The sequence below is a fragment of the Leptidea sinapis genome, chromosome 19 (assembly GCF_905404315.1).
Source record: "Leptidea sinapis chromosome 19, ilLepSina1.1, whole genome shotgun sequence".
Classification (NCBI taxonomy): domain Eukaryota; kingdom Metazoa; phylum Arthropoda; class Insecta; order Lepidoptera; family Pieridae; genus Leptidea; species Leptidea sinapis.
The window spans coordinates 1250775-1275680 of NC_066283.1; the positions used below are offsets into that span (position 1 = coordinate 1250775).

At 34.9% G+C, this 24906-nt stretch overlaps 1 protein-coding gene and 1 non-coding gene across 2 annotated transcripts; both read left to right on the forward strand.

Annotated features, from left to right (window-relative positions):
* LOC126969894 (malonate--CoA ligase ACSF3, mitochondrial) lies at positions 1 to 24759 on the forward strand. Its single transcript, XM_050815511.1, has 9 exons — positions 1 to 333; positions 1733 to 1870; positions 4700 to 4792; positions 6431 to 6694; positions 7858 to 8035; positions 8567 to 8819; positions 16170 to 16370; positions 19835 to 19977; positions 21154 to 24759. The coding sequence occupies exons 1-9, from the start codon at positions 177 to 179 to the stop codon at positions 21596 to 21598; spliced, it is 1872 nt and encodes a 623-aa protein (XP_050671468.1). The 5' UTR covers positions 1 to 176; the 3' UTR covers positions 21599 to 24759.
* Trnac-gca (transfer RNA cysteine (anticodon GCA)) lies at positions 21830 to 21902 on the forward strand. The gene has a single exon. It is a non-coding gene; the product is annotated as a tRNA-Cys (tRNA).
* Positions 24760 to 24906: the final 147 nt, after the last annotated feature.

A 24906-nucleotide genomic window follows, 5' to 3' on the forward strand; every position in this document is an offset into this window, starting at 1 on the left:
AGGTACAAATGACGTAAATACGTATTACGTCCAGCTGTTGACTGATAACAAATATCATAGATTTTTTGTATAGTTTTTGATTTAATGGCACTTTAAATTTTTTTCATAATAGTTCCGTAATTTGTGTCTTATTGTTAGCTATTTAATAACGTGATTTATTTCATAATAACTTAATAATGGAGGTTTCTATGCGATCTATAATATCATACTACCGGCTTTTAAAAAAATCTCCGCGAACATTTTATTTTAAAAGATATTGTGTTTCTAATACTGTGCCTAAAGAAGAACCGAATTCGGAGCTTTTAAACACATACAATCAAGATATTAAGGCCGGTAAGTGGAACTATCAATATGCCGATAAATTATTTAATAGTATGTTTATTATGAACTTATTGGTATAAAGGTGCTATTTTTAATAATAATATCATATTATGTAAGATATAATATTAACTTAAGCTTTGACGTCAGTGATAAAAAATAGTTGTCTAAGTGCTTCTTATCCAGGAGATAGGGAGTAGGTACATTCACTACATGACCATGATAAAATAGTAATAAATATGATGATGATAAAATTTTTATGGCAATCTCATTCAAAGATATTGAGTGATATTATACATTTTAATTGATTTAAAACAAAAAATAATTTATTCATCTATATCAAAAACTATGCATATGAATTTCAAAGCTATTTTTATATTATATTTATCACCAGCTTTGTTAAGCTGAGGTTTAATGAGAAGAAATGGCAAGAAACGTTTTGCAACCCTTTAAAAACCATAACTTCAGCATTTTTTGTTTTATTCTTTCAATGTGTGTTACGGCCGTTCCCAATATACTATCTACAGATAGAGATAAATTACTACTTTCTACTGTCAGTAATTAGCTGTAAATAATCTGAAGCTGTCCCAATATAATTATATTACTATAATATTGTAATTGGCTTACGCCGTTTTATTAAAGTATAAATAAATAAATAAAATAAATAAATAAATATACCCGATAAGTCATTCTTATCGCCTTAATATTGGGACGCGTGAATTGCAATTTCCATACAAACTTCTATTGCTGGTAAGCGATACATCATCCCATTGACAGACATTTACGGATAAAGTGAGTTACCGTTGATAAGTTTATTGGGACAGAAAAGTCAACGATAGTTACGTTTTTTATCTCATGTAAGAGATAGACTTCAGTCACTAGCACTGCACTAACTCAAATGGTTTTGTTTGATTAAGTCTTCTGACTGTGTCAGTGTTGTCAAGGAGCTGGTTTGCCTCGACATTCATGTGATGAGAAGGTGAGAGAACTTGATGTTAAGGTTATAATTGTTTTATAACACACTTTCTATCCTTCATTTACCCGTATTGTAACAATTGTGAAATCAACAATTGTTTATACTATATATTATATTGATTATTTTAGTATTTTTACCTGGAATCTTCCCGTGGGTGGGGCATTAGGGCAAAACATTAGGGGCAATAAGTTGCAAGTAGAATGTAATTTAAGTAAAACATAATAAAAACAATAATAAAATATATGAAATCGCATGATATGCCTATAAACATACGTTGCACATTTTGCCAACTGTAGCACTGTGTTTGAAGTGTTGGCATTTGACCAGTCCTGACATTTCTATGATGGCGGGTCATCCCAGTACCAATTTGAGGGACTTATATTTATATCAGTTATGGCTATGTGTCCACAGTCCTTGTTAATTCTGCTTGTTGTACAGGTGGTGTTGTACCAGTATTCCGAAGAGCACTTCTTTTTCCGGGGAGAGTGGCGCTGCAGGATGAAGATGGCGTGTTTACTTACAGTAGTCTGTACCAAGCAGCTAATGAACTGAGCAAGGATGTTGCGGCGCAATTGAGTAAGAAACCTACTCATTCACACCAACAATTCTTAAATACAAATGAGACCATAAATGATACCAGTGGGAGGCTCCTTTTCACAGGATACCGGCTAGGTTATGGGTACCACAATTGCGCCTATTTCTGCCTTGAAGCAGTAATATCTAAACATTATTATGTTTCGGTTGTAATGGGCAAGGCGTATCAGTTACCGTCAACTGAACATCCTGCTCGTCTTATCCCTTATTTTCATAAAAAAAAGACACTAGATACCCATGCTATCAACCAATGATGCATACTATGTGTAAAAAGATTATAAGGATATTATGACGACGGCTGCACCATGCGTCAACTTGTGAACAAGTACTGTTTGTGGTGCCTGGATGTCCTGTTATCTATATATATAAAAATGAATTGCTGTTCGTTTGTCTCGCTAAAACGTCGAGAACGGCTGGACCGATTTGGCTAATTTTGGTCGTGAATTATTTGTGGAAGTCCAGGGAAGGTTTAAAAGGTTTGAATAAACATGAAAATCCTCGGATTAAAATAAAAACAACAATTTTGATTTTCCTTCGACGTGTCCCCCGTCGTTCAGAAATCAAATAAAAATAATTATTTAAAATGAATAACTATCTATAATCTGTCTAACTTTCTAAGGAGGTAAAAAATAAACTTCCTTAAAACACGGGTAACACTTAAAAAAAGGATTCCTATTGTTTGTTTTAATTTTATTTTATACAATATTTAGGTCTTTTATTTATCGATTGACGCAGTACGAAGTCTGTCGGGTCAGCTAGTAGTTAATAAATATTGTATTTGTTGGATGTCATTACTAATTATGACAGCAATCACAATTATCATGTTCACAAAGACTCCTTACACAAACAATGAATTCAAGCTTCAAGAGCTCAGAGTGATGAGTATGATGCATCCAACATATGAAAGGCATAAAAGTTTTTTTCATTTGTTAATTGTTTTTAAGAATTACATATTACAACTATTGTAAAATACTCATGTATTTAAAATAGTGGCTGTCGAGTTCCTTTTATGTTCTTCTCACGAGCTCTACTTTATTCTATAAAGCCTTTAGAATATGCGTACATTAGCTATTGGATTGGCAGGTGTTAAAACAGGACCTCACCTATTTACAAAAAATAAACTTTTTTCAAAATAAAGATGATTTCATCATATGAATACGGTCACACAGGCTTGTGCCTTTTTTTTTTTTTTTTTTTATGGAATAGTAGGACAAACGAGCGTACGGGTTACCTGTACCTGTTGTTAAGCTAAGTTAAGATCACCGCCGCCCATACTCTCTTGCAACACCAGAGGAATCACAGGAGCGTTGCCGGCCTTTAAGGAAGGTGTACGCGCTTTTTTTGAAGGTACCCATGTCGTATCATCCTGGAAACACCGCACAAGGAAGTTCATTCCACAGCTTTGTAGTACGTGGAAGAAAGCTCCTTGTAAACCGCACTGTGGAGGACCGCCACACATCCAGATGGTGAGGATGATATCCTAACTTGTGGCGTGTCGTGCGAAGGTGGAATTCGGCGGCAGGAATCAGGTTAAACAGCTCTTCGGAACACTCCCCGTGATAAATGCGGTAGAAGACACACAATGAAGCGACGTCTCTACGCAACGCCAAGTGATCCAGCCGTTCACAGAGTACTGGGTCCCCGACAATTCGCGCTGCTCTGCGTTGCACGCGGTCAAATGGATCGAGTGATACTGGAGTGCGCCAGACCAGAGATGACAGCAATACTGCGCTTTGTAGAGCGCTAGAATGTGGGCCGGCTTGAAGTATTGCCGTGCTCTATTAATGACGCCCAGTGCCTGCGAAAAATCTGTTTTAATTACGGTTAGATTTTCAATATATTTATTGAAAATTTAAATTAAATATTCTTGACATAATTTTTTAGACAACTACTCGCGATATATATTTAACATAATAAATTGTATATAAAATAGTTTTCATCCAATAAACGAATGGGTGAATTTCTATTCGTATCTTAGACCATATTGTGCGAAAATATAGATCGATCCTATGACGATAAAGCCCCATGAATATACTGCGGTATTCCCCAATATATTGTGTTTACTGGTAAAATTATCCTAGTTAGTGGCTTCCATTTCAAGCTTTAACTGCAGCCGAAAAACAACGGCGGACGAAAACCAGTATCAAAACCAAACCAAATATCTCCCTCACTCTTCAGCTCTCTTTCACTCGCCTCGCTGCAGATATCCTTTCGTCTTTTGTTTAATAGCTTTCTTTCGCCCTCATTGTGTTGTATGTACGATATGCCACCAACGAATTCTTTCGTATTTTAGCCACATAATGCGAAGGGGTAATGAGAGCCTTGAGAAATTGATCGTAGTTGGCAAGCGAGCCCGAGGTCGATTTCCTACGATGGATCGACCAACTAAAAGAACCCAGGTCCCCGAGGTTTAGCTCCGTCATCAAGACTGCGGTGGATAGAAGCCGATGGAAAGAAATAGTCCATCCAAATGTGGACCACTTGTCCATGAGCACGATCCTCAGTAATGGGGGAACGACAAGAGAGAGAGAGTGTTGTATGTGGACCGGGTCTTTTATGTCCTCAAAAAATACAATAGCATACCTTAATTAAAAATTAGATTAAATTAAAATTTTGCAGTTTTTCTACCAGTTATTAGCACCAGTGTCCACTGCTTAGAAAGGTTACTACAAAAACGACTAGTAACAAAAGATTATATGAATGTTTTTACCTCGTAGACATACATACCTAACTGTTAATTTATTAATTAAATGTTTTTTTTGTGCAAAATGTAATTTTGAAATATTAAGTGTAATTTTTTTTTTTTTATAGAAGGCGAAACTGGAAGAACAATTGCATACATGTGTGGCAATAATGCGTCTCACGTTATCACGCAATGGGCAATTTGGATGTCGGGTAATATTGGTGAGTATGAACCTGCAGTTGTCGCTAAGCAGCTTAAGCATTTTGCTATTGAACAACTACTTATTTAATCCATTTACACAGTGAATTGTTTTAGCAGCTAATAATATAATATTTATTATGTATATTTAATCGAACCTTCTCGAAGGACCAAATAAATATTTTATGTTTATATGTTGATTAATGAATCATTTTGATAATTAACTGATATAATTTGAACTATATATTTGATAAGTATTTTTTTTTATAATAGGTTTTATTATATTGCTTCTTAATCGCGTACAATTACAAGGCAAGAAAACGTTTATTTGTACAGACACCGCTTTATCTATACTAATATTATAAAGCTGCAGTGTTTGTTTGTTTGTTTGAACGCGCTAATCTCTGGTACTACTGGTCCGATTTGAATGATTCTTTCAGTGTTGGGTAGTCCATTTATCGAGGAAGGCTATAGGCTGTTTTTTTTTTCAAAATAAGGGATCCGTAATAAAATTGCTATTTTGTAACACAAGGTGTAAAATCGAAAACCTATTTTTGCGTGCGCTGCAAAAACTATTGACAATAGAACAAAATGATGTACAGGCTATAATATAGGCAATATTTTATTACTTATAAAACTATCGCGTGAATTATACTTTATATGGCAAAACAACGTTTGCCGGGTCAGCTAGTATCTTTATAAATCGATAACTACATGTTAGCAGAAATATTTAAAATAAAAAAATGTGATATTGACTTATTGAAACACATTGAACGGATATATGATACATTTAACATGTCTGAAGTAAGTTAAAACTTACCAGGGCGAGCCATAAATTGGCAAATCAGCTAAATTAGACTTTGTTCACAAACAATGTCAGCGAGAGAAAGGACACAAGAATAGTAATGGCGCTACTTATTTCACACGCTCCAACACTTAAAAAATAGCTTGGCAAACATAAAATGGATGGAGCAAAAATTTAACGAATAATTTATATTAATAAATCACTAATGTTAACACACTATTTTACTACATCATTAAACTACTAATTATGATAAGTGAACAGGAAAGATATCAGAAGCCATATTTGTACCATTAACGCGCCATAATACTGACATGACTGTTATTCAACTAGTAGGATGATCTAATAGACCAGTGCCGAAGCCTTTGAAAATGATTAAACGTGAAACAAAATAATAGTAGGATGAAACCCATTGGAAAAGGACGAGAATATAACAAAAATTAAGGGAAAAATAAATTACGGGTGATCTGAGGTCGGGAAGTGGATAAGGGGGGCTGTTTTAGGGTAAAAACGGTTTATCTCCGGCAAAACTACAAGTCCTATGGCAAAAAGTTAATTGGCAAAGTTGTACCTACAACTAAAACACCCCCCCTTTTCCACTTCCCGACCTCAGATCACCTAATGAATTTTTGTTATATTCTCGTCCTTTACTAATGGGTTTCATCCTACTGTAATTTTTTTTGGTTTCAAAAATTATCGACCCTGGTCTATAATACGATCATGTTAATGAGATTTAATTGAGCTTAATAAATATTCTTGATTTAAATTTTGTGAGTGGAGATAACTAGGTAGATTTCCTTTTGCCGAATAGTTTAGTCCTGGTTTCGTAAGGCATTATAAATATGACGTTTTGTTACAGCCGTGCCTCTGAGCCCAATTCATCCCCCGGAAATGCTCAAATACTTTATCTCAGACAGCAATTCAACTCTCGTAATATGCAGTAAAGAACACGAGAAACTACTCCACCCGCTGGCGGCGGAATCTTCAATTCCTATGATGATATCCGACAGAGAGCCGAGGGATGAAGTACCGAAGAGCTGGAAACCGGACTTGGGCCTAGCTGCTACTGGACCTCCTAACATGTGGTATGGAGAATCGGAGGCAATGCTGATTTATACTAGTGGTGAGTTTAAAAAAAAATCGTCCATTCCTAACTTTGACGTACAATTAACTAGACTCCGAAGGGCCTATTAAAAGGTCGTCAAAAATGCAGTGCAGCAGTGTTGTATATTATATACTTACGTAAACATTAACTTATATAGGAAACATAAAACATCCATTCAAATTAACACCTTCTTCCGTAGCACTAATGTTCAAAGTCTATTCTATACGCTCACTAGTAGTAGTAAAACTACGTCACGCGCGATACGGACGCGAACACGGGGCAAGAACATTTTGTTTTAGCAATTGAAATGTAATTATTTAGCAAAATGATTAAAACTGTCTAGTTAGTTACACAATTTTGTTAATTTAAAGAGGCATTTACCTGAAATACGACACTCCATCAATTTTTAATTTGTTATTTTGAAAGTTTACACTGAATTCTTTATTGCGTGGCGTTGTATTCAAAGCGCGGTCGAAAATCGGAACAGAACTGAACGAAAACTATGCCTAATAGACGAGTAGGCAGACCTAATAGACAATTATTATGAGACTAGTTGTTTATTTTACGTGAATGATTTCCAAATAATTATTATAATAATTTATTGTTATTCTTCACGCAAAACAAGTCTAGCTACAAATTATGCGTGTGCAAGGGTGGACAGCGGTATATTTAATGAATAAATGAATTAATTGGACCTCTAGGTATATACCCCTAGTAGATTTCGAACGGCGTCATAAATAATAAGCAAAAAAAGCTTGTTGTGCGTACTGACCACAAACTTAAACAAATCCTATAAAAAAAACCCCGGATAATCTCACAATAAGATGATCATGGTGGGATTGGAAGAGAATTGTTCACTACGAGCTTTGACCGCTGGGCTATCGAACTATCGCTTCGGATCTCTACTGCCAAGTGATGAGACGAAAGCAAGAAGTCGAGATAAGCGGCCGGGATGGATCAATTGAAATTGTATGGTATATCATCATGATAACGTTGGACTGAGGACTGTTAAAACTACTTGTTCGTTTTTTTGATTAAAAGTGCCAAAACTTCTACAATCTACAGAAACGGGATCGTAAATAAGTTTGCCACTTACAACTTGCTATGCTATATATAATCTGTGTGAGCCAATTGATGGGCAAGTGCAACTAAGAATTATTTACTTGAATTTTTTTATATAGGCACTACGAGCAAACCCAAAGGCGTAGTGTGGACGCATAATATGCTGATGACGCAGATATCAGCTCTCCACTCAGCTTGGCAGTACTCGGCGCATGACGTTGTGTTGCACACGTTGCCGCTGCACCATATACACGGGCAGCTGAATTCATTGAATGCATCGCTCGCCGCTGGAGCGAGGTCAGTTATATTCACACTGGTAGTTGTATTGGGGTGCTCCTACCCGTTGACGGAAGTCGCCACCTAAACTGAATAGCTGATTTTTGATGTGGGAGAGTCCCGAATGCGTGAATGGTCGTATAATTACTGCACTGAATCGGAAACAACATCTCTCATGGGGAGAGAGCTTCCTTGCGCGGTATGGCTATTTTCTGATAACCTACCTTACCTGCACCTTTCCAAAAAGCCAGGAACTTCGCCCTGATTCCTCTAGTGAAATGCAATACAAGCCTACCAATCCCAATTTTAACTTCAAATATTCCATTGTTTACAAGTAAAACGGAAAAGTCTCGCAACGATTTTCTGGTATCGAGAAATTAATTTCAATCGCGTTTAGCTCTTTATTTCAAATGAAATGGACACAAATATTTTACGTATAAAAATCAAACTTATCAGCAGTATAAATTGAGAAATGGAGAAATAACTATTATTTTGAAGGGAGGGCGTCTCAATCAGTGATGGTCATGGACCCATGTTGAAATCCTGTTTCAGAATACGTATGCTACCACAGTTCGCTTCCCACACAGTGTGGGCACGACTTCTAGGCTCAGGGGAGAAGGAGGAAGCTCGAGTATCAGTGTTCCACGGTGTACCAGCAATGTATGCGCGTTTGGCTGCTGATTACACCAAGATATTCACCGACTCCAAGACTCAGGAGTACGTCAAGAGCACGCTTAGCAAGATGAGGCTCATGTGTGCTGGCTCCGCGCCACTACCCGAGACACTGTTTAATAAGTGGGAGGAGGTACTCTTTATAATAATTATAATTATTCAAAACAACTGTTTTATGAAGGAGTATGAAGCAGGTACCAGTTGCGCCTATTTCTGCCGTGAAGCAGTAATGTGTAAGCATTACTGTGCTTCGGTCTGAAGGGCGCCGTAGCTAATGAAATTACTGGGCAAATGAGACTTAACATCTTATGTCTCAAGTTGACGAGCGCAGCTGTAGTGCCGCTCAGAATTTTTAAGGGTTTTCAAGAATCCTGAGCGGCACTGCATTGTAATGGGCAGGGTGTGTCAATTGCCATCAGCTAAACGACCTGCTCGTCTCATCCCTTATTTTCATAAAAAACCTGAACATCAGTGATCACCACGGCTCATGCTCTCCTCCATTACCAAAATAATCACAGGGTCGTTGCCGGCCCTTTTGAATTGTTTTTGGAGACAAACATGTCGTACCATCCTGAAAAACACCGCGCAAAAATGTTCATTCAATAGTTTGGTTGTATATGGAAGAACGTTGGGACTGTGAAGGAACACCACTCTTTCAGAAGGTGATGATGGTTATTTGGTAGATGGTGGACGACCCGGCACACGCTGCCGCCTCAAGCAATGCCATTTCAGTGAACATGACGAACCGTGTTATAGCATACCTACGCATGATAACTACAAAATTAATGCTTACAAAGCATGCCCACAAATGATCTATGTTTTTATGAAAATAAGGGGCGAGACGAGCAGGACGTTCAGCTGATGGTAATTGATACGCTCTGACCATTACAATGCAGTGCCAGCAGTGCCTTTATTAATTACTTAATTTGTACTAATTAAAGTAATTACACTAAGTATGGCGCCCTTCAGACCGAAACACATTAATGTTTACACATAACTGCTTCACGGCAGAAATAGGCGCCGTTGTGATACCCATAATCTAGCCGGCATCCTGTGCAAAGGAACCTCTTACTGGTAATCTATATAATGTACAGTGGATTATATTTAACCGAATAGAATATATTCATGTTACCTTCATTTCATTTTAATATGTTACATGCAGGTCACCGAACATTGAAGTCGTGCAAACTAGCTCCGTATATTTTATAATTTTTTAATTAAATTCGTTAATTTTGTGGAATAATAATTCATTCAATTTGTTACAACAGTTAAAAATTTTAAGTGTAAACGTTATCTGTGTGTAAATGTGTGTAAGTACTAAACAAAAGTAAAGAAACCGAGTGACTTTAAAATTATACTCACATCGTCATATCTTGACCTCGTGGTGGAAACTTTCAACTTGCAAGTGAAAACATAATTATTGTTTACATCACCACGCATAGTATTCATCACACGAGTCAGTTTAAATTAACATTTTCACCATTTTATGCTTAAAATAACTCCGAACGTCACATATACAAATAAACTCTGCTTCATTAAAATTCACATCTTCATATTTTGACCCTATCGTAAAAACTCTCAACATTAAAGTGAAAAGATAATTATTGTTTAGATCATCCTGCATAATATTCATCACACTAGGCAGTTCAAATAAACACTTTCGCGACATTACTGGAACAAAAGATTCTTAATTTCACACAAAATAAAGAATCCCTGCTTCATTAAAATTTTTGCTCGTACTCTAATCTTCTTCCCCTTCTGCCCCTACAGAAAAATTAAAGGCAATATTACAATTCCATATATTTGCCGAAAAATCACATCAAGGGTGTAAAAACACTATTGTTGGAGAAGTGACGTCCGAGCGCTGAGTAATTTTTTGTGCACAATTTTTAACGTTCAATCATGGCAAATTTTGAATGTGCTGGGTGCCCCAATGCACTAGATAACACTATGTCATTGCAATGTCGCCAATGCAATGATAATTATCATGTTGCGTGCACACGATTTTCTATCCAAGATTTTAGTGTGATGAGCCCTGAAATGAAAAGTTCATGGATATGTGATGTATGCAGATGTAAACAACCAAGAGGAGATAATTCAAACACTCCAGTTCGAAACTCACCGGTAGATATGGAGTTCGTAACTCAGCGCGTAAAAAGTCGTTCCACTTGCTCCTGTTTATCGGCTAATAATGTACGAGAAATAATCAGAGACGAATTACGCAACATTTTCAGTAATGATTTACACCCCAAAATTCAAGAAATAAAAAATACTCTTGCCTCATTTGAAACTTCCTTGTCGTCATTAAATCAAGACATAGATAAAATAAAATCTGAACATGCAAATCAATCCACACAAATACTACACGACTATTACACCAAACCAGACTATTACAACTCGTCTTACGCAGCTTGAACAGCAGACACGAGCTTCCTACATTGAAATCCAATGTGTTCCAGAAAACAGACAGGAAAATTTGGTCAACACAGTACAACATCTAGGCAAAATCATTAAATGCCCAATAACCCAGAAAATATACATTTTTGTGCAAGACTAGCGAAGATGAATTCTAAAAGTCCCCGACCAAGATCGATTTTAGTAAAGTTCAGTAGTCCTAGACTTCGCGATGAGTTTTTAGCAGCTACTATTAAATTTAATAAAAAAATAGCACCGCTAAGCTGAACACTAGCCATTTGGGAATCACAAGCGTCAAGAATACTCCAATACACGTTGCGGAAAATCTCACGCCAGAAGGAAAAAATCTACATGCTGCAGCTCGCCTTAAGGCGAAAGAGCTCGGTTTCCGTTTTGTTTGGGTTCGTGATGGAAAAATATTTGTCAGAAAATCGGAAGGATCTAACTACATCCATATACGTAATCATGATACTGTGAATAATTTGTCATAGAGTGGCGCTAAATTTGTATTATTTTCTTATTTTTTACAAAAGGGCACTTTTCAGAATAACATTTCTATTTATTACCAAAATGTTCGGGGTCTCAGATCCAAAACAATTGATGTATTTAATACATAGTTTGTAATGGATATGATATTGTTATTATGACGGAAACATGGTTAAATGTGAGTGTTTTCGATTCAGAAATTTTTGATGATCGTTATCATGTATATAGACGTGATCGGGAGAGTAGTGGTTATCACCCTTCAAAGAATGGCGGCGGTGTACTTATTAATACACTTAATTTCGAGTCTGAGTGCGAGGATCTTTGGGTTTGCGTAGAAGTAGAAAATGACCAAGGTAAGCCTCAAAAACTTTATATATGTGCTGTGTATATCCCCCCACCTGTCCAAAAACACATTCTTGAGCATTTTATCAATAATGCAAGTCGAGTATTGGAGTCAGTCGATGACAATATAATTTTTGCTGGTGATTTCAACCTAAGTTGTATAACATGGTCTCTGGAGCCACACGGGCATGTTTGTGCAAATCACTCCAATAGTTATCTACAGAATCTTTTAACGGACTTCCTCTCGTGCCATGAATTGAACCAATTTAATCATATCTCAAATTCTAAAAATAAGGTACTCGATCTAGTATTGTCCAATATTAACATTGATGATATTCTACCATGTCCTGATCCTTTGACACGTGTTGATCCCCTTCATCCACCATTGGTTTTCACAATTCATTTAACAAACTCGGCATCACTAGTCCCTAATAATACCGTTACAAAATTTTGTTTTCATAAGGCTGATTATGAAAACATAAGGAAAGGTCTCAATGAAATAGACTGGAGGGAAATTTTGAGTGAATGTTCTTGTGTTGACGATATGGTTGTACAATTTTATGGTGAAATTCGTAAATTAATTTTGAAATATGTACCTAAAGCAAAATCACGCAGTCATAAATACCCAGTTTGGTTCACTCCGTGTCTGATCAAGTGCATTAAAGAAAAATATAAATATAGGATGAAAGTTCGAAAATATAACAATCCTCGCGATAAACTATCCTTTGATTTATTGAAAAAAAGATGTGATTGCTAGCAAGCTCCTACGCTAAATATATTGAACGACTTGAACTATCATTACAATCAAACCCTAAATTAATTTGGTCATTCTTAAAACAAAAGAGAGGCAAAAGTTCGTATCCTTCAAAAATTAAAAACGATAATAACTCTGTTTCCAATGGGACAGACATTTGTAATGTTTTCGCTGATTATTTCTCGTCAGTGTACAGTTCCAATAATAGTAATAGTAATAATCAAAATTCTAATAGTATTTCAAATCTTATCAACCCTTGTTGTAATGTGTACCTTGATTATATATCTTATACAGAGAACCAAGTTTATAATGTTTTAAAAAGACTTGATATTAGGAAAGGAGCTGGAGCAGACGGTATTCCATCGATATTTGTACATAATTGCGCTAGTGCATTAGCTTTACCACTTGCACTGATTATCAACAAATCTCTTAGGACTAGTACATATCCAACCTTATGGAAAAAAGCCCTGGTGTTGCCTTTATTTAAAGCCGGTGACAAAGAGGATTTAAAAAATTATAGACCTATTTCCATAATTTCTGTTTTTGCAAAAGTGTTTGAGCTACTTATATGTCCTGTCGTTTCATGGCACTTTAAAAGCTTTGTTACATCTGAGCAGCATGGGTTCGTGAAAGCTCGATCAACAGTTACCAACCTTGTTTCCTTTGTGGAAGACATTACTGAGGCTCTTGATACTGGCAAATCCGTTGATGCAATCTACACAGACTTCAGTAAGGCCTTCGACAAGGTTGATCACTCCATTTTACTAATGAAACTCAAAGGCATAGGTATAGCAGACCCATTGCTGAACTGGTTTAAATCGTATCTTGCCAATCGGTCATCCGCTGTTGTTGTTAATGGTTATGCTTCTGAGCCATTTTTTGCCTATTCTGGTGTACCTCAAGGGTCTCATCTAGGGCCTTTGTTGTTTAACATATTCATTAACGACATCAGTGATTGCCTTACGAATTCTAAGTATTACTTATTCGGTGACGATCTTAAGATCTTTAGACCTGTCTCTTCAAATGCAGATGCAGAGCTTTTACAGGAAGACTTAAACAATTTGTTATTGTGGTGTCCTAACAATGGCATGATTTTAAATGCTAACAAGTGTCATGTTATGAAATTTTCTAGAATGAAAACATCTCTTGCATCAACATATTACATTGATCGTAGTCTTTTGTCTGAAGTTCCTCACATACGCCATTTAGGAGTTACTCTAGACAAGAAGCTCCGCTATAATATCCACATAGATAATATTGTTAGCAAGAGTTTTAGGACTCTTGGCTTCCGCTTTCGTAACTGTAAGCAATTTATGGATGCTCGCACTAAAATAATTATTAACTCAGCTTTGGTACGTATTATCTTGGAATACTGCAGCGTTGTATGGAATCCACACTTTAATATTTACTCACAAAGAATCGAAAGGATACAAAAGAGATTTCTTTTGCATCTATCTTACGATCATAATCTAGTTAAAACTCTTAGGAGTTACGAGGATAAATTAAAGTACTTCAAGCTTCAGTCACTTTCGAATCGAAGACAGCTCCTCGATCTTACTTTCTTATATAAGTTGGTGAATGGCGTCATTGATAGTACCTATTTAATAGCTCAATTAAATATTCGTGCCCCACTGAAGACAATAAGGCCGTCATCTTTTATGCCATTCGTAGAAAAAAGCACACGCTCACGTCAAAGACGCTATTCTCCAATTAATAGATTGATGTTGAGTTATATATAAATTATCACATAAGAAATGTATTGGTGTCATAACAACTAATGTTAATAAAGAAAAGGATAAAGAAAAAGATAAAAAAGTTGATATTGATATATTTTCAGACCATATTTCGTCATTTAAACGGAATTAATTTCATTTATATTCATGATTTTTTTTTTTTGTAAATTATAGGCAAAAAGTATATTTTATTCAAATAATTAATAAATACTGATAAGTTAAAGTCTGTTTTATATAATTGTGAAATGATGCATGTTTTAATTATTATATAATATTATTGATCTCTTATTCATTTACGTTTAATTCAATTTGTAATATTCCGATAATGTTTGCATTTATTTTAATTAAATATGTTTGTGTCTATGTTTTTGAAATGTGTGTAACACCTATAAATAAGTCAACACTTAGAATTTATTATTCATTGTAATAATGTTATTATACTTTTGTTAGTGTTTGTCTTGTTGGTGTTAAATAAATAGATATTAAGAATTCTTATTAGGTTGACCAGGAACATCTATATTCCATACTTCTTTATCTTCAATATTATATTATTTAATCGTATAGTAGGATTTTGAATAAGGCGATTGTTTATAACTTTTTTGAATTTTGAAGGTGTTAGACGTGTAATATTATTTGGAATTTTTGGAATAGCTATTTTATTTGTATTTCTTGTATTGATAGTATGTATGTCTTTATTTTCAATGTATTCATTCCTTCTATAATAAACTTTTCATAAGATATTATTATAAATGTATTGGGATGATATTGTAAGAATAGAAGTGATTTATAAGGGATTATCTAGAATTCAGTTTATATATTGCCCTAATCGCCCTTTTTTGTAAAACAAATCTTGTTTCGATAACAGCTGCTTTCCCCAAAGCAATATTCCATATGACATAATGCTATGGAAATAACTGAAATAAATCAATATCGCTGTGGTAGTATTAGTAAGATTTTTAATGCTTCTGATAGCAAAAGTAGCAGCACTGAGTTTACTTGAGATTACCTCAATATGAGCACCCCGTTGAAGTTTTTCATCTAATATTATTCCGAGAAACGAAGTAGAATCTACAAGTTTAAAGGTAGTATAAAAAAGGGTAAAGGTATCCCCATGTCATATGGTACTTCTTGGTACTTTTTTTTACATTTGGTAGGGAGAATGCAATACATTTTGTTTTGCTCGCGCTAAGTGACAAATTATTCACCCTGAACCATTTGGATATGTTTTCCAAGAATAGGTTTATTTTATCGAAATTCGGTGAATGTCTATCAATATTATAAACTAATGAAGTGTCGTCTGCGAAAAGCACAATCTCACATACATTCGAGGCTACAAATGACAAATCATTAATGTAGACGAAGATTAGAAAGGTCCGAGGATTGAACCCTGAGGCACGCCCATTCGCATTACAGCTCTTGATGAATTTTCATTATTAATTATTACTTTCTGGGTTCTATTAGATAAGTATAACGGAATAAGATCGTGTGATTTGCTTATTATACGATAATGATTGAGTTTACGGATAAGAATACAATGGTGTACGCAATCAATGCTTTAGAAAGATCACAGAATATTCCTACGGCGTTATCTGATTTCTCCCAAGCATTAAATATGTGTAGAAATAACGCCATACCGGCATCAGATGTTGAACGACCCTTCGTAAAACCAAATTGTTTAGAATGTAAGATTTTATTGCCAGAGAAATGTTTGAATTAACACCATGTATTTAAGTACTGACACATTTTATTTCAGATATCGGGTGTGCGCTTGCTGGAGCGCTACGGTATGTCGGAGGTGGGCATGGCGCTTAGCAACCCCTACCAGCCGGTGACCGATCGCTCGGTGGGCCACGTGGGTGTCCCCTTACCCGGGGTCGCGGCCAGAATCGCCAGGCCTTCTGCTGACGATCTGGAGCCTCTCGTCACTGTCGAGTGTGAACTACCAGATATGCAGGCAAGTCAAATTAGAATAGAATAAAAATTTATTGATAAGAAACCACCACCACACAACTATTATATAACAAACCAGAATGAGTAATAAATTTTTAGAACAAACTAATAAAACCAATTAAATAATACAATTTATTGTTAAAAACTAAAAAGGTACTGTGCGGCAGTGAATGCCACCAAATGGAGCTAACTCAATAATAAACTGCAATGGTGTGGCGTATATTTTTCGAATTAAGTGTATCAATGTTGCGTAAACAACCGTTCAGGCTCACATCTTTAAAAAGGAAAACCAGTACAAATATGTATGGATTCGTAATGGTTGATAGAGAGTGTGGGTCTGGAATGCCGAAATTTTAAAATGAGTAGGATAACTTCTCGTTACCGTGATATATGTATCTTGATTAGTAAAAATGTGTGATTGAAATATTTATTGCCAAAACTCTAAAAGTATCCGAGATAAGTTACAGGATCTACACCTACATAGCTTGCCTTAACTGTAGTTATCATTTAACTATTATTCTCTCAGAAACGTAGCTCAAAGATAACATTTTCAATACTAAGAACCCTAATTACCAAATATATTGTAGAGATAGGTGTAATACAAACAGTGCTTAATATGTCGAAGGGATTTAAAATGTCCTAGGTGGATTTTTTCGTTATGGAAGTACTAATGTTTGTTATTACATTTTTACTGTGATATTATTATTTTAGTGCGGTAACCCTCCATATATGTGTAACCTTTTAGTAGTATGACAATCCGCTAGACCATCTGGGGTTCTCCGGTAGACCAGCGCTGACCATATAACCTGTGGGTATGATCAGTATTATGCTGATGTGAACTCCATTCCTGCATGTTCATGTAAATTTATAAATAAGTCTGCTTGTATACTTTAAGTTGCAGAATAAATTATTTTCTTTCTTTCTTTCTAATGAGGAGACCATAAATATTGTTGTGTTTTGCTCATAATTGAATCTACATTTTGTAATGGTAATTTAAACTTTTTGTTTGCACAATTATTTTATGATATTATAAATCTACTGATGAGCCATCACAATTATCCACGGTATCATATATTTCCCCACCAAACACCACGTCAAAATCTGAAATTCTGAAACATTTCTAATACGTATTAGGGACCTTCAAAAGTCCGAAGGTCTCTACATTACTATCTACGTATTGCGAAGGTCTTGTATCAACTCTCCAAAAGGTACGAATTTGTAAATTACGTAGCGCGTATTCTGACTATATCCTTTCCTACCCCAGGCAAGTAAAATTTCATGACGTATAGAGGATTAGTTGAATTTTGACATTTTCCCCATACTTATACGTCATATTCTCTCTGACCAATAGCGCGACGCTATACTATTTTAATAAGCGATTTTCCCAGATAATAATAATAATTCTTTATTTGCATAATGTGTGTATACAAGTTAACAAAATAATTCTATACGAATCAACACATTAGCCAAAAAGGGCATGCAAATTACATTACCTCCATGTCATTATATAATAATAAAATTCTAAGATTACAGCACATAATATTTCATTGTTACATTACATTAGCATCTACACAAAATATACATGTCATATACATATTATGTAGTCAAAGTTAAACACAAGATTATAAAAAAAAAGAAAATCACAAATTTAAAAAGTTGGATACAGCATAAAAATTGTAACGAATTAGCCATTGATATAATTGAGTTTTAAAAGGACCGATATTCAACATTTTAATAGTATTGGGAAGTTTATTAAATATTTGAATACACATGGCATGACAATTTTTAGTAAACAAAGTAGTCCTGGGTGCTTTTTTGTAAACAAGTCTATTTGGATATCGTTGGTCGCGGTCATACATTTCCTTGGCAGTGGTGAAAAGATATTTATGCCTCTTTACAAAAATGCTTATTTCGTAAATGTATAGGCACGGCAAGGTTAACAATTTCAGTTTAATAAACAGCGGTCTACACGATTCATACGGACCTACCCCACAAATCGCACGGATACATTTTATTTGTGCAATAAATTCTTTTTGTATGTTTACGCCATTACCCCAAATTATAAGACCTCAAGATAGATGCAATATGAGCATGGTAAGCTGACAGTGTGATACCTAAATCTGTAATTTTTCGTAGGCGCCTCAGGGCATAAACAAATTTATTTACTCTACCACAGACCACATTTATGCGTGATGTCCATTTAAGTTCATTGTCTAAAATAATACCTAAAAATGAAGTTTGCTTTTTTTCATCCATAATGACGTCATTTTATTCTATTTTTAAATTATTACGTAGAACATTTGAAAATGTCATGTAGTTCGATTTAGTTAGATTTATTTTAAGATTATTCATACCAAGCCATTTAATCATTTTGTCCATATTATTTATAGTGTCATTGTTAAATTTCATAATATCTAAGTTTTTAATGTCAGATTCAAAAATTATCGAAATATCATCCGCGTATAGAAATATTTTATTATTACAAATAACGTATATAATGTCATTTATGTAAAACAAAAATAGAATTGGCCCCAGGACACTTCCTTGAGGTACACCACACTGGTTAAATGTATATTCAGATTTGTATGTTTCTTTCTCACTAATTTTATTAGTCCGAGTAATAATTACACTTTGTTTCCTATTTTTTAAATATGATCGCAACCAATCTAACACAAGACCCCGTATTCCATATGCCTCTAATTTTTTTAATAATAAGTCATGGGACACTCTATCCTAAGCTTTTGACATGTCAAAGTACAATACTGTAGTCAATGTTTTTGTGTCAATATTTTGAGCAATTGAGTGTGATAAAGAATAGATTGGATCATTAGTAGATCTATTTTTCTGAAAGGCAAATTGTTCATCTTTAATTAAATGAAATTTATTACTGAACTCCTTTAACCGTAAACACATACATTTCTCAAAGATTTTTGATATGATAGGTATGAGAGTAATGGGTCTGTAATTTTCAATGTTATTTTTATCTCCGTTCTTGAATAGGGGGCTAATTATGGATATTTTAAGTTCTTCAGGAAAAGAACCATAGTCTGCAAGTACATTTTTAAAACTCATTTCGTTCTCAAAAATAATTCCCTCTACATATTAGAAGGCATTATTCTACACTTTATAGTTTATAACATAGATAAAATAAAAATGCCTTTTGTTTCTAACATTTTATGAAACAAGAAGTTAGATTAGATCAAGTAAGTTTACTTATATACAATTATTAGTTTTGTAAGTAATTAAGTTTGGTTCCCAATTTTAATTATGTTAGTTTATAATAACTTTACTATAATTCTTCAGTCTGTAAGAACTTTGTAGGCCTCCTCCAAAGATAGCCAGTCCTCTCTAGATTGGGCTACTTGAATTCAATTGAGGCCAGCTTTTTTCTTTTTTTTTCTATTATTCTTCTAGTTTATTTAAATCATAAGCATAAAAACCTTATTGAATCTTTGATTTACATTTCAGATTTCTTTAGACAAACTCGGTTTATCTTCCAAGAATACCAAAGAGGCCCAAAGTAAATGTAAAGAAGTCAGACATGGCACAGGAAAGGATGAAACCTCTTTTGAAGGAGAACTTCTGCTGAAGGGACCTAATGTATTTACTAGGTAAGTCTAGTCTTAGTTGTAAGTTGTGTCCACACGAATGACTCGAGATTAAGCGCACACTCGACATCGAATCGCCATCTATTTGATTTGTATTTTACAATTATTTATTGTAAGTCAAGTTGTAAGTATCAGAGGATTATCAGGCGTGTAATGCTGAGCTGATAAGGGCAGACTTGCCATGCCTGCTACAAGACTGCACAAAGTCAGTAATTCTTTTAGGTGTCAGTGTGTTCGCTCCTATAGTAAACTCCCCGAACCAGATAGCAAATATGTCTATAAACAAATTCAAAGCCTTCACAAAAAATAAATTCAGCAGCAAAGGCTATTACAATATCCAAGATTATTTAAATGATAAAGCAGCCTGGAATTGAATTGCTCTACTTAAGTGTGATTTGTTTTATGTGATTTTAATTGTTTGATGCTATTTATATTGCGTATTTGATTTGTTTGATCTTAATTTTATCTGTTTGATATTATATATTTATTGTTAAGAAATTAAAGAGTATGACTGAAATTAAGCCATTGTTAACCAATGTTATGAGTTCAATAAACGCTTTGATTTTGATCTGCAAATACCGCACTTTCCAGGCCATTTCCAAAATTCCGCTATGTAAATAAAAAAGCTTCCTTTACAAAAAATATTAAAACTTGCACTTGACTTGTTTTTTTTAAACGGCTAATTTCGTTTTTAGATTAAATACAACAACATGATATTGATCGGTCAAATTTGCCTATTACTGTTTATATGATGATATGATATGGACACACTGAGGATTTATATAAGTGTGTTCATCATATTGTGTACCTCAGTGTGTTCATTACAGTGAGTCTTAGGGATGAAAATTTTAATCTGCCTGAAGTTATACTGGGATGAACAAGTGCGTAGAAAAAGGTGCTATAGTAGCCCGGATCAAGTCAAACTCCCACACTCTCAGAGGTGTGGTAATTTACTTAGGGACTAAGTTTCTCCCTCGCTTTGATGGAGCTCTAAATCACATCAAGACCTATTTATTGCTTTTAAGAATAGTAGAATTCCCAGATGGTTTAGATGGGGTTATGACCTTTTGCAGGTAGTTCTACTGCACATGTCATTTCAGACAGGCGGAATATCATACTTTATCAGATCCCTGCATAGGTTGGTTGCTGGATTGATGTGGTCAATTTTTAATTCGGCAGATATTGGAACCGAGCACCGAGCATCGACTCGTCGGACTTCACCCGCGATGGATGGTTCCGTACCGGCGATATAGCGTCGTACTCGGGCGGGAAGTTTCGCATCATGGGCCGGTCATCCGTCGACATTATCAAAACTGGCGGGTACAAAGTAAGCGCTTTGCAGATCGAATCCGCCATCCTCGAACACCCCAGCGTCGCTGACGCAGCGATCATTGGCGTCGAAGACGACAGTTACGGTGAAATCGTCGGCGCTGTGGTCGTGTTAAAGGAAAACACAAAGCTAACACTTAAGGAACTAAAAGACTTGGCTGGAAAGAAACTGGCACCGTACCAACTGCCAAAAACTATGGTGATAGTTGACACCATGCCGAGGAACATAATGGGGAAGTTAGATAAGAAGGTGATTAAGCAAAAGTTCGGGAAAGAGCTGGTCTACAAGAAGTGACGTCGGAAAGTAATTCTAAGCAATGTTGAAATTTGAACGGCCAGTTTTTTTCTTTTATTGTTTGACTATAAACATCATTACGATTTGTTATGTTTTTAAAGTGATAACCCTCACTTCTAGGATTCTTCTAGGAAGGAAACAGAATTTTATGAACGATGCGGAACTTGAATCCACGACCACAACCTGAGAGTTGAACAAAAGCATATAAGATTTTATGACGATACGTCACGCGAACGGTTAGCTCAGTAGGCAGAGCACTCGCACGCAATGCGAGAGGTCGTGGGTTCGAGTCCCGCATCGTTCATAAAATTTTGTTTTCAAAATTTATTTGTGTATAAACATCCATTATCAAAACTGCGCTATATTATAATTTATACGTACTGGAAATTCGTTCTACTCGCCATAATGAAAATGTGAAACAATTTGAAATAAGAATTTTGCTTAAAGCTGAGAACGATACTATAATGTAGGTATTTTTTATGACTTTGAAAAATTCCAATATATTTTATTCTACTAATTTCCTTCCGCAAGAATGTTATTTTAACTCTTTGTTTTTTTTCCAAGAATTATAAATCTGTGCCTTTAATACAAATGGAGCAATATCTAATATATTTTTGTATTAAATTGTTTTGAAACAAGCAAGCCTGCTATATTCCTATAGAGTTCTTATATTATTATAAAAATGATCAAATTTTTATATAGAATATATCTGTTGCGCTTATTTACGGAGATCTGTGGTAACTTACATACGAGATGACTTTTTAAATGAGATAATTATATGCTAGGACTTAATTATGTAAAATTTTAATAGAATATGAACCACCACCAATCATTACTGACGCTTAGTAATATTAACATTCTGTGTGTTTGAAAAAACGCTAGAATTTGTTTACAGGTTTTTACATATTTAAATATTAAGGTACTGGTCGTTAATTGTCTAATCGTATTGGGTGTTTATAAGAAAATGTCAATATCAGGGTAAATTATTAGGAATTAATTGTATATTTATCGTCCCACTGTTGAAGGAGTTTCGAAATTACGGAGAACACAGTGATGTTTTGTGGGAATTTTTAATTAATTGTAAGCATAGAGGGCGCTTCTATATATTATATCCATGGGCATTAATGCCCAAAAACACGTAATAAAGCGTGATTTCAGATACCACATTAGGTACACAGGCATTGTTATAAATGCACAGACGCCATATGGTTTATGATATGCTGTGATTATTTCTATATATTGACTCATTAATATAATGTGTTGTCATTGTTACCTGACCAATGAGCATGCAGTTAATTTTTATTACATTAGTCGTTATTTATATTTTTTGTTAACACCGGAAGACGCAGTGTTGGTAGGCCCGACGGACCAGACAAGATGGACCAACGATCTGGTAAACATCGCCGGGATACGTTGGAGGCAGGACTGATCGTCGTGGAGATCTTTGGGGGAGGCCTTTGTCCAGCAGTGGACGTCTTCCGGATGTTGATGATGTTGTGTCGTTAATTTGCTGAAATCCGTAATTGTTCAAAATGTTATGAGTTTTCTTTGAGTGTTCATTCCGCTTACTGCATCTTTAACCAAATTTGACGTGTTTCGCCTCAACACGAGGCATCCTCAGGAGACGTTGACTCGCCAAATTCTGGCACGAGACATTGACTGAATTGTTTGTATTGCGAGTATATAAGTATTAAGGGACTACTGTTTTATAAGCTATATAAGTTCGATCGCATTCGGAGCCATCGAACAATAACGCGTAAAAGTACTAACAAAGTTGTGGAATCTCTATAATACGAATGTCAAGGGAAATGACGAAAAAAAACGAGGTAACGAGTTTTCGACTAAACAAGAATTTCGAGATGCATAACAATACGTTTTACCTGAAATTTTAAAGGCTCGATTTCAATGTATATTTCGATTTGTAGAGTCAAATTTGAATAACAATTCAAGTTAAATTTTTGTAGTACATATTAAAACAAATTATCATTACCTTGTAATAAGAGTAGTATAATTATAATCGTGGACTAAAGCTCTATCAACTACAATATTTTTACCTTCTAATTCGTGCTACGGGATACTAAGTCCAACACATATTATGTATTATCAATACTTCGTAGTCTAAATACAAAGTCTAAATAATCGGAGATACCACGTATTTAGGGTTCAACGGAAGAGAGTGGCATATTTTAAGTTGCTGAGGATTACCAAGAGTTATAGAGATTCCATTGTAGTTAAAAATCTCCAACCGACGCAGGCACCTTAAACGCCTTTTAATATGGCGCCCTTGTGACGTCATAGTCTTAATAACAACACAAACTTATGAGATCGAAAACGATGTCAAAAATCCAACTGATTTTTGACATCGTTTTCATAGAGATTTTCGTCACATTCGCTCCGACCAATCGCGTCGCATCATTTGAATTACATGTAGTATTTACTGGATCTACTGCAGTATATACGAAATAAATATTTTATGTTAGGTATCTATTTAAACTTTTGTATGTAGAGTAATAATTGGAATAGATGGACATATTGAGCTGTTTTTGAAGTTGTACTTTTTTAGGCGCGTAATGAATAAATGATGATGGTGAATTTTAAGATGAGCGAGCATCACTGAAACACAAAAGTAACAGGTTGAAGTTGGTTCCTAAAATTTTCTGACGTTTGCGTCATTCGTTATTTTTTTTATTCTTCGTCCATTATTAGGACAGGAAAAGGGTTCAAGCCCATACAGCCGTATTCATTATTTAATAACTAATTGTCAAAGCCATCTTTTTGCAAGATTTTTACAAAATTGTTCTGTCCAAAAACGTAGAATAGCACGAGGAATAAATCATTTTAATGATTTTTGCTTCGTTAGGCCAAAGAAGTATAACTTCTTGCGTGCATACATAAGTACGAACACCCTTTTTTTATATAATATACACATACGCATGCAAGTATTTTAGAAAATGCTTGCATAAACTGCGAATGACCGACACATAATTTATTGTTATCGCAACAGAAGTTGTTGAGGTTTTGTTTTACAGACTTAAGATTTCGGTAACAATGCGCACAGATATTTGATTGTTGATAACTACCTATGCATTTAGTGTACCGCTGTAGGTAGTTAAAGAACTGTTATTGTTATTTTATCTGATTAATTAAATATATTTACATAATACTTGTTTTATTTGAGTACCAATTATATCTTTGAATTGGACCTCCGTTCGTATAAATGAAAATCTAACTTCATGCAAAAATGACCGTCAGTCGAATTTGATATTAAATTGAAGCACTGCAAGGCGGATACACAGACCGGGCAATAT

Coding starts and splice junctions, on each gene's coding strand:
- LOC126969894 (XM_050815511.1), top strand. CDS start 177: ATGGAGGTTTCTATGCGATCTATAATATCATACTACCGGCTTTTAAAA. Junction 16,371..19,834: donor GTGAACTACCAGATATGCAG/GCAAGTCAAATT, acceptor TTTACATTTCAG/ATTTCTTTAGACAAACTCGG. Junction 19,978..21,153: donor GGACCTAATGTATTTACTAG/GTAAGTCTAGTC, acceptor TTAATTCGGCAG/ATATTGGAACCGAGCACCGA.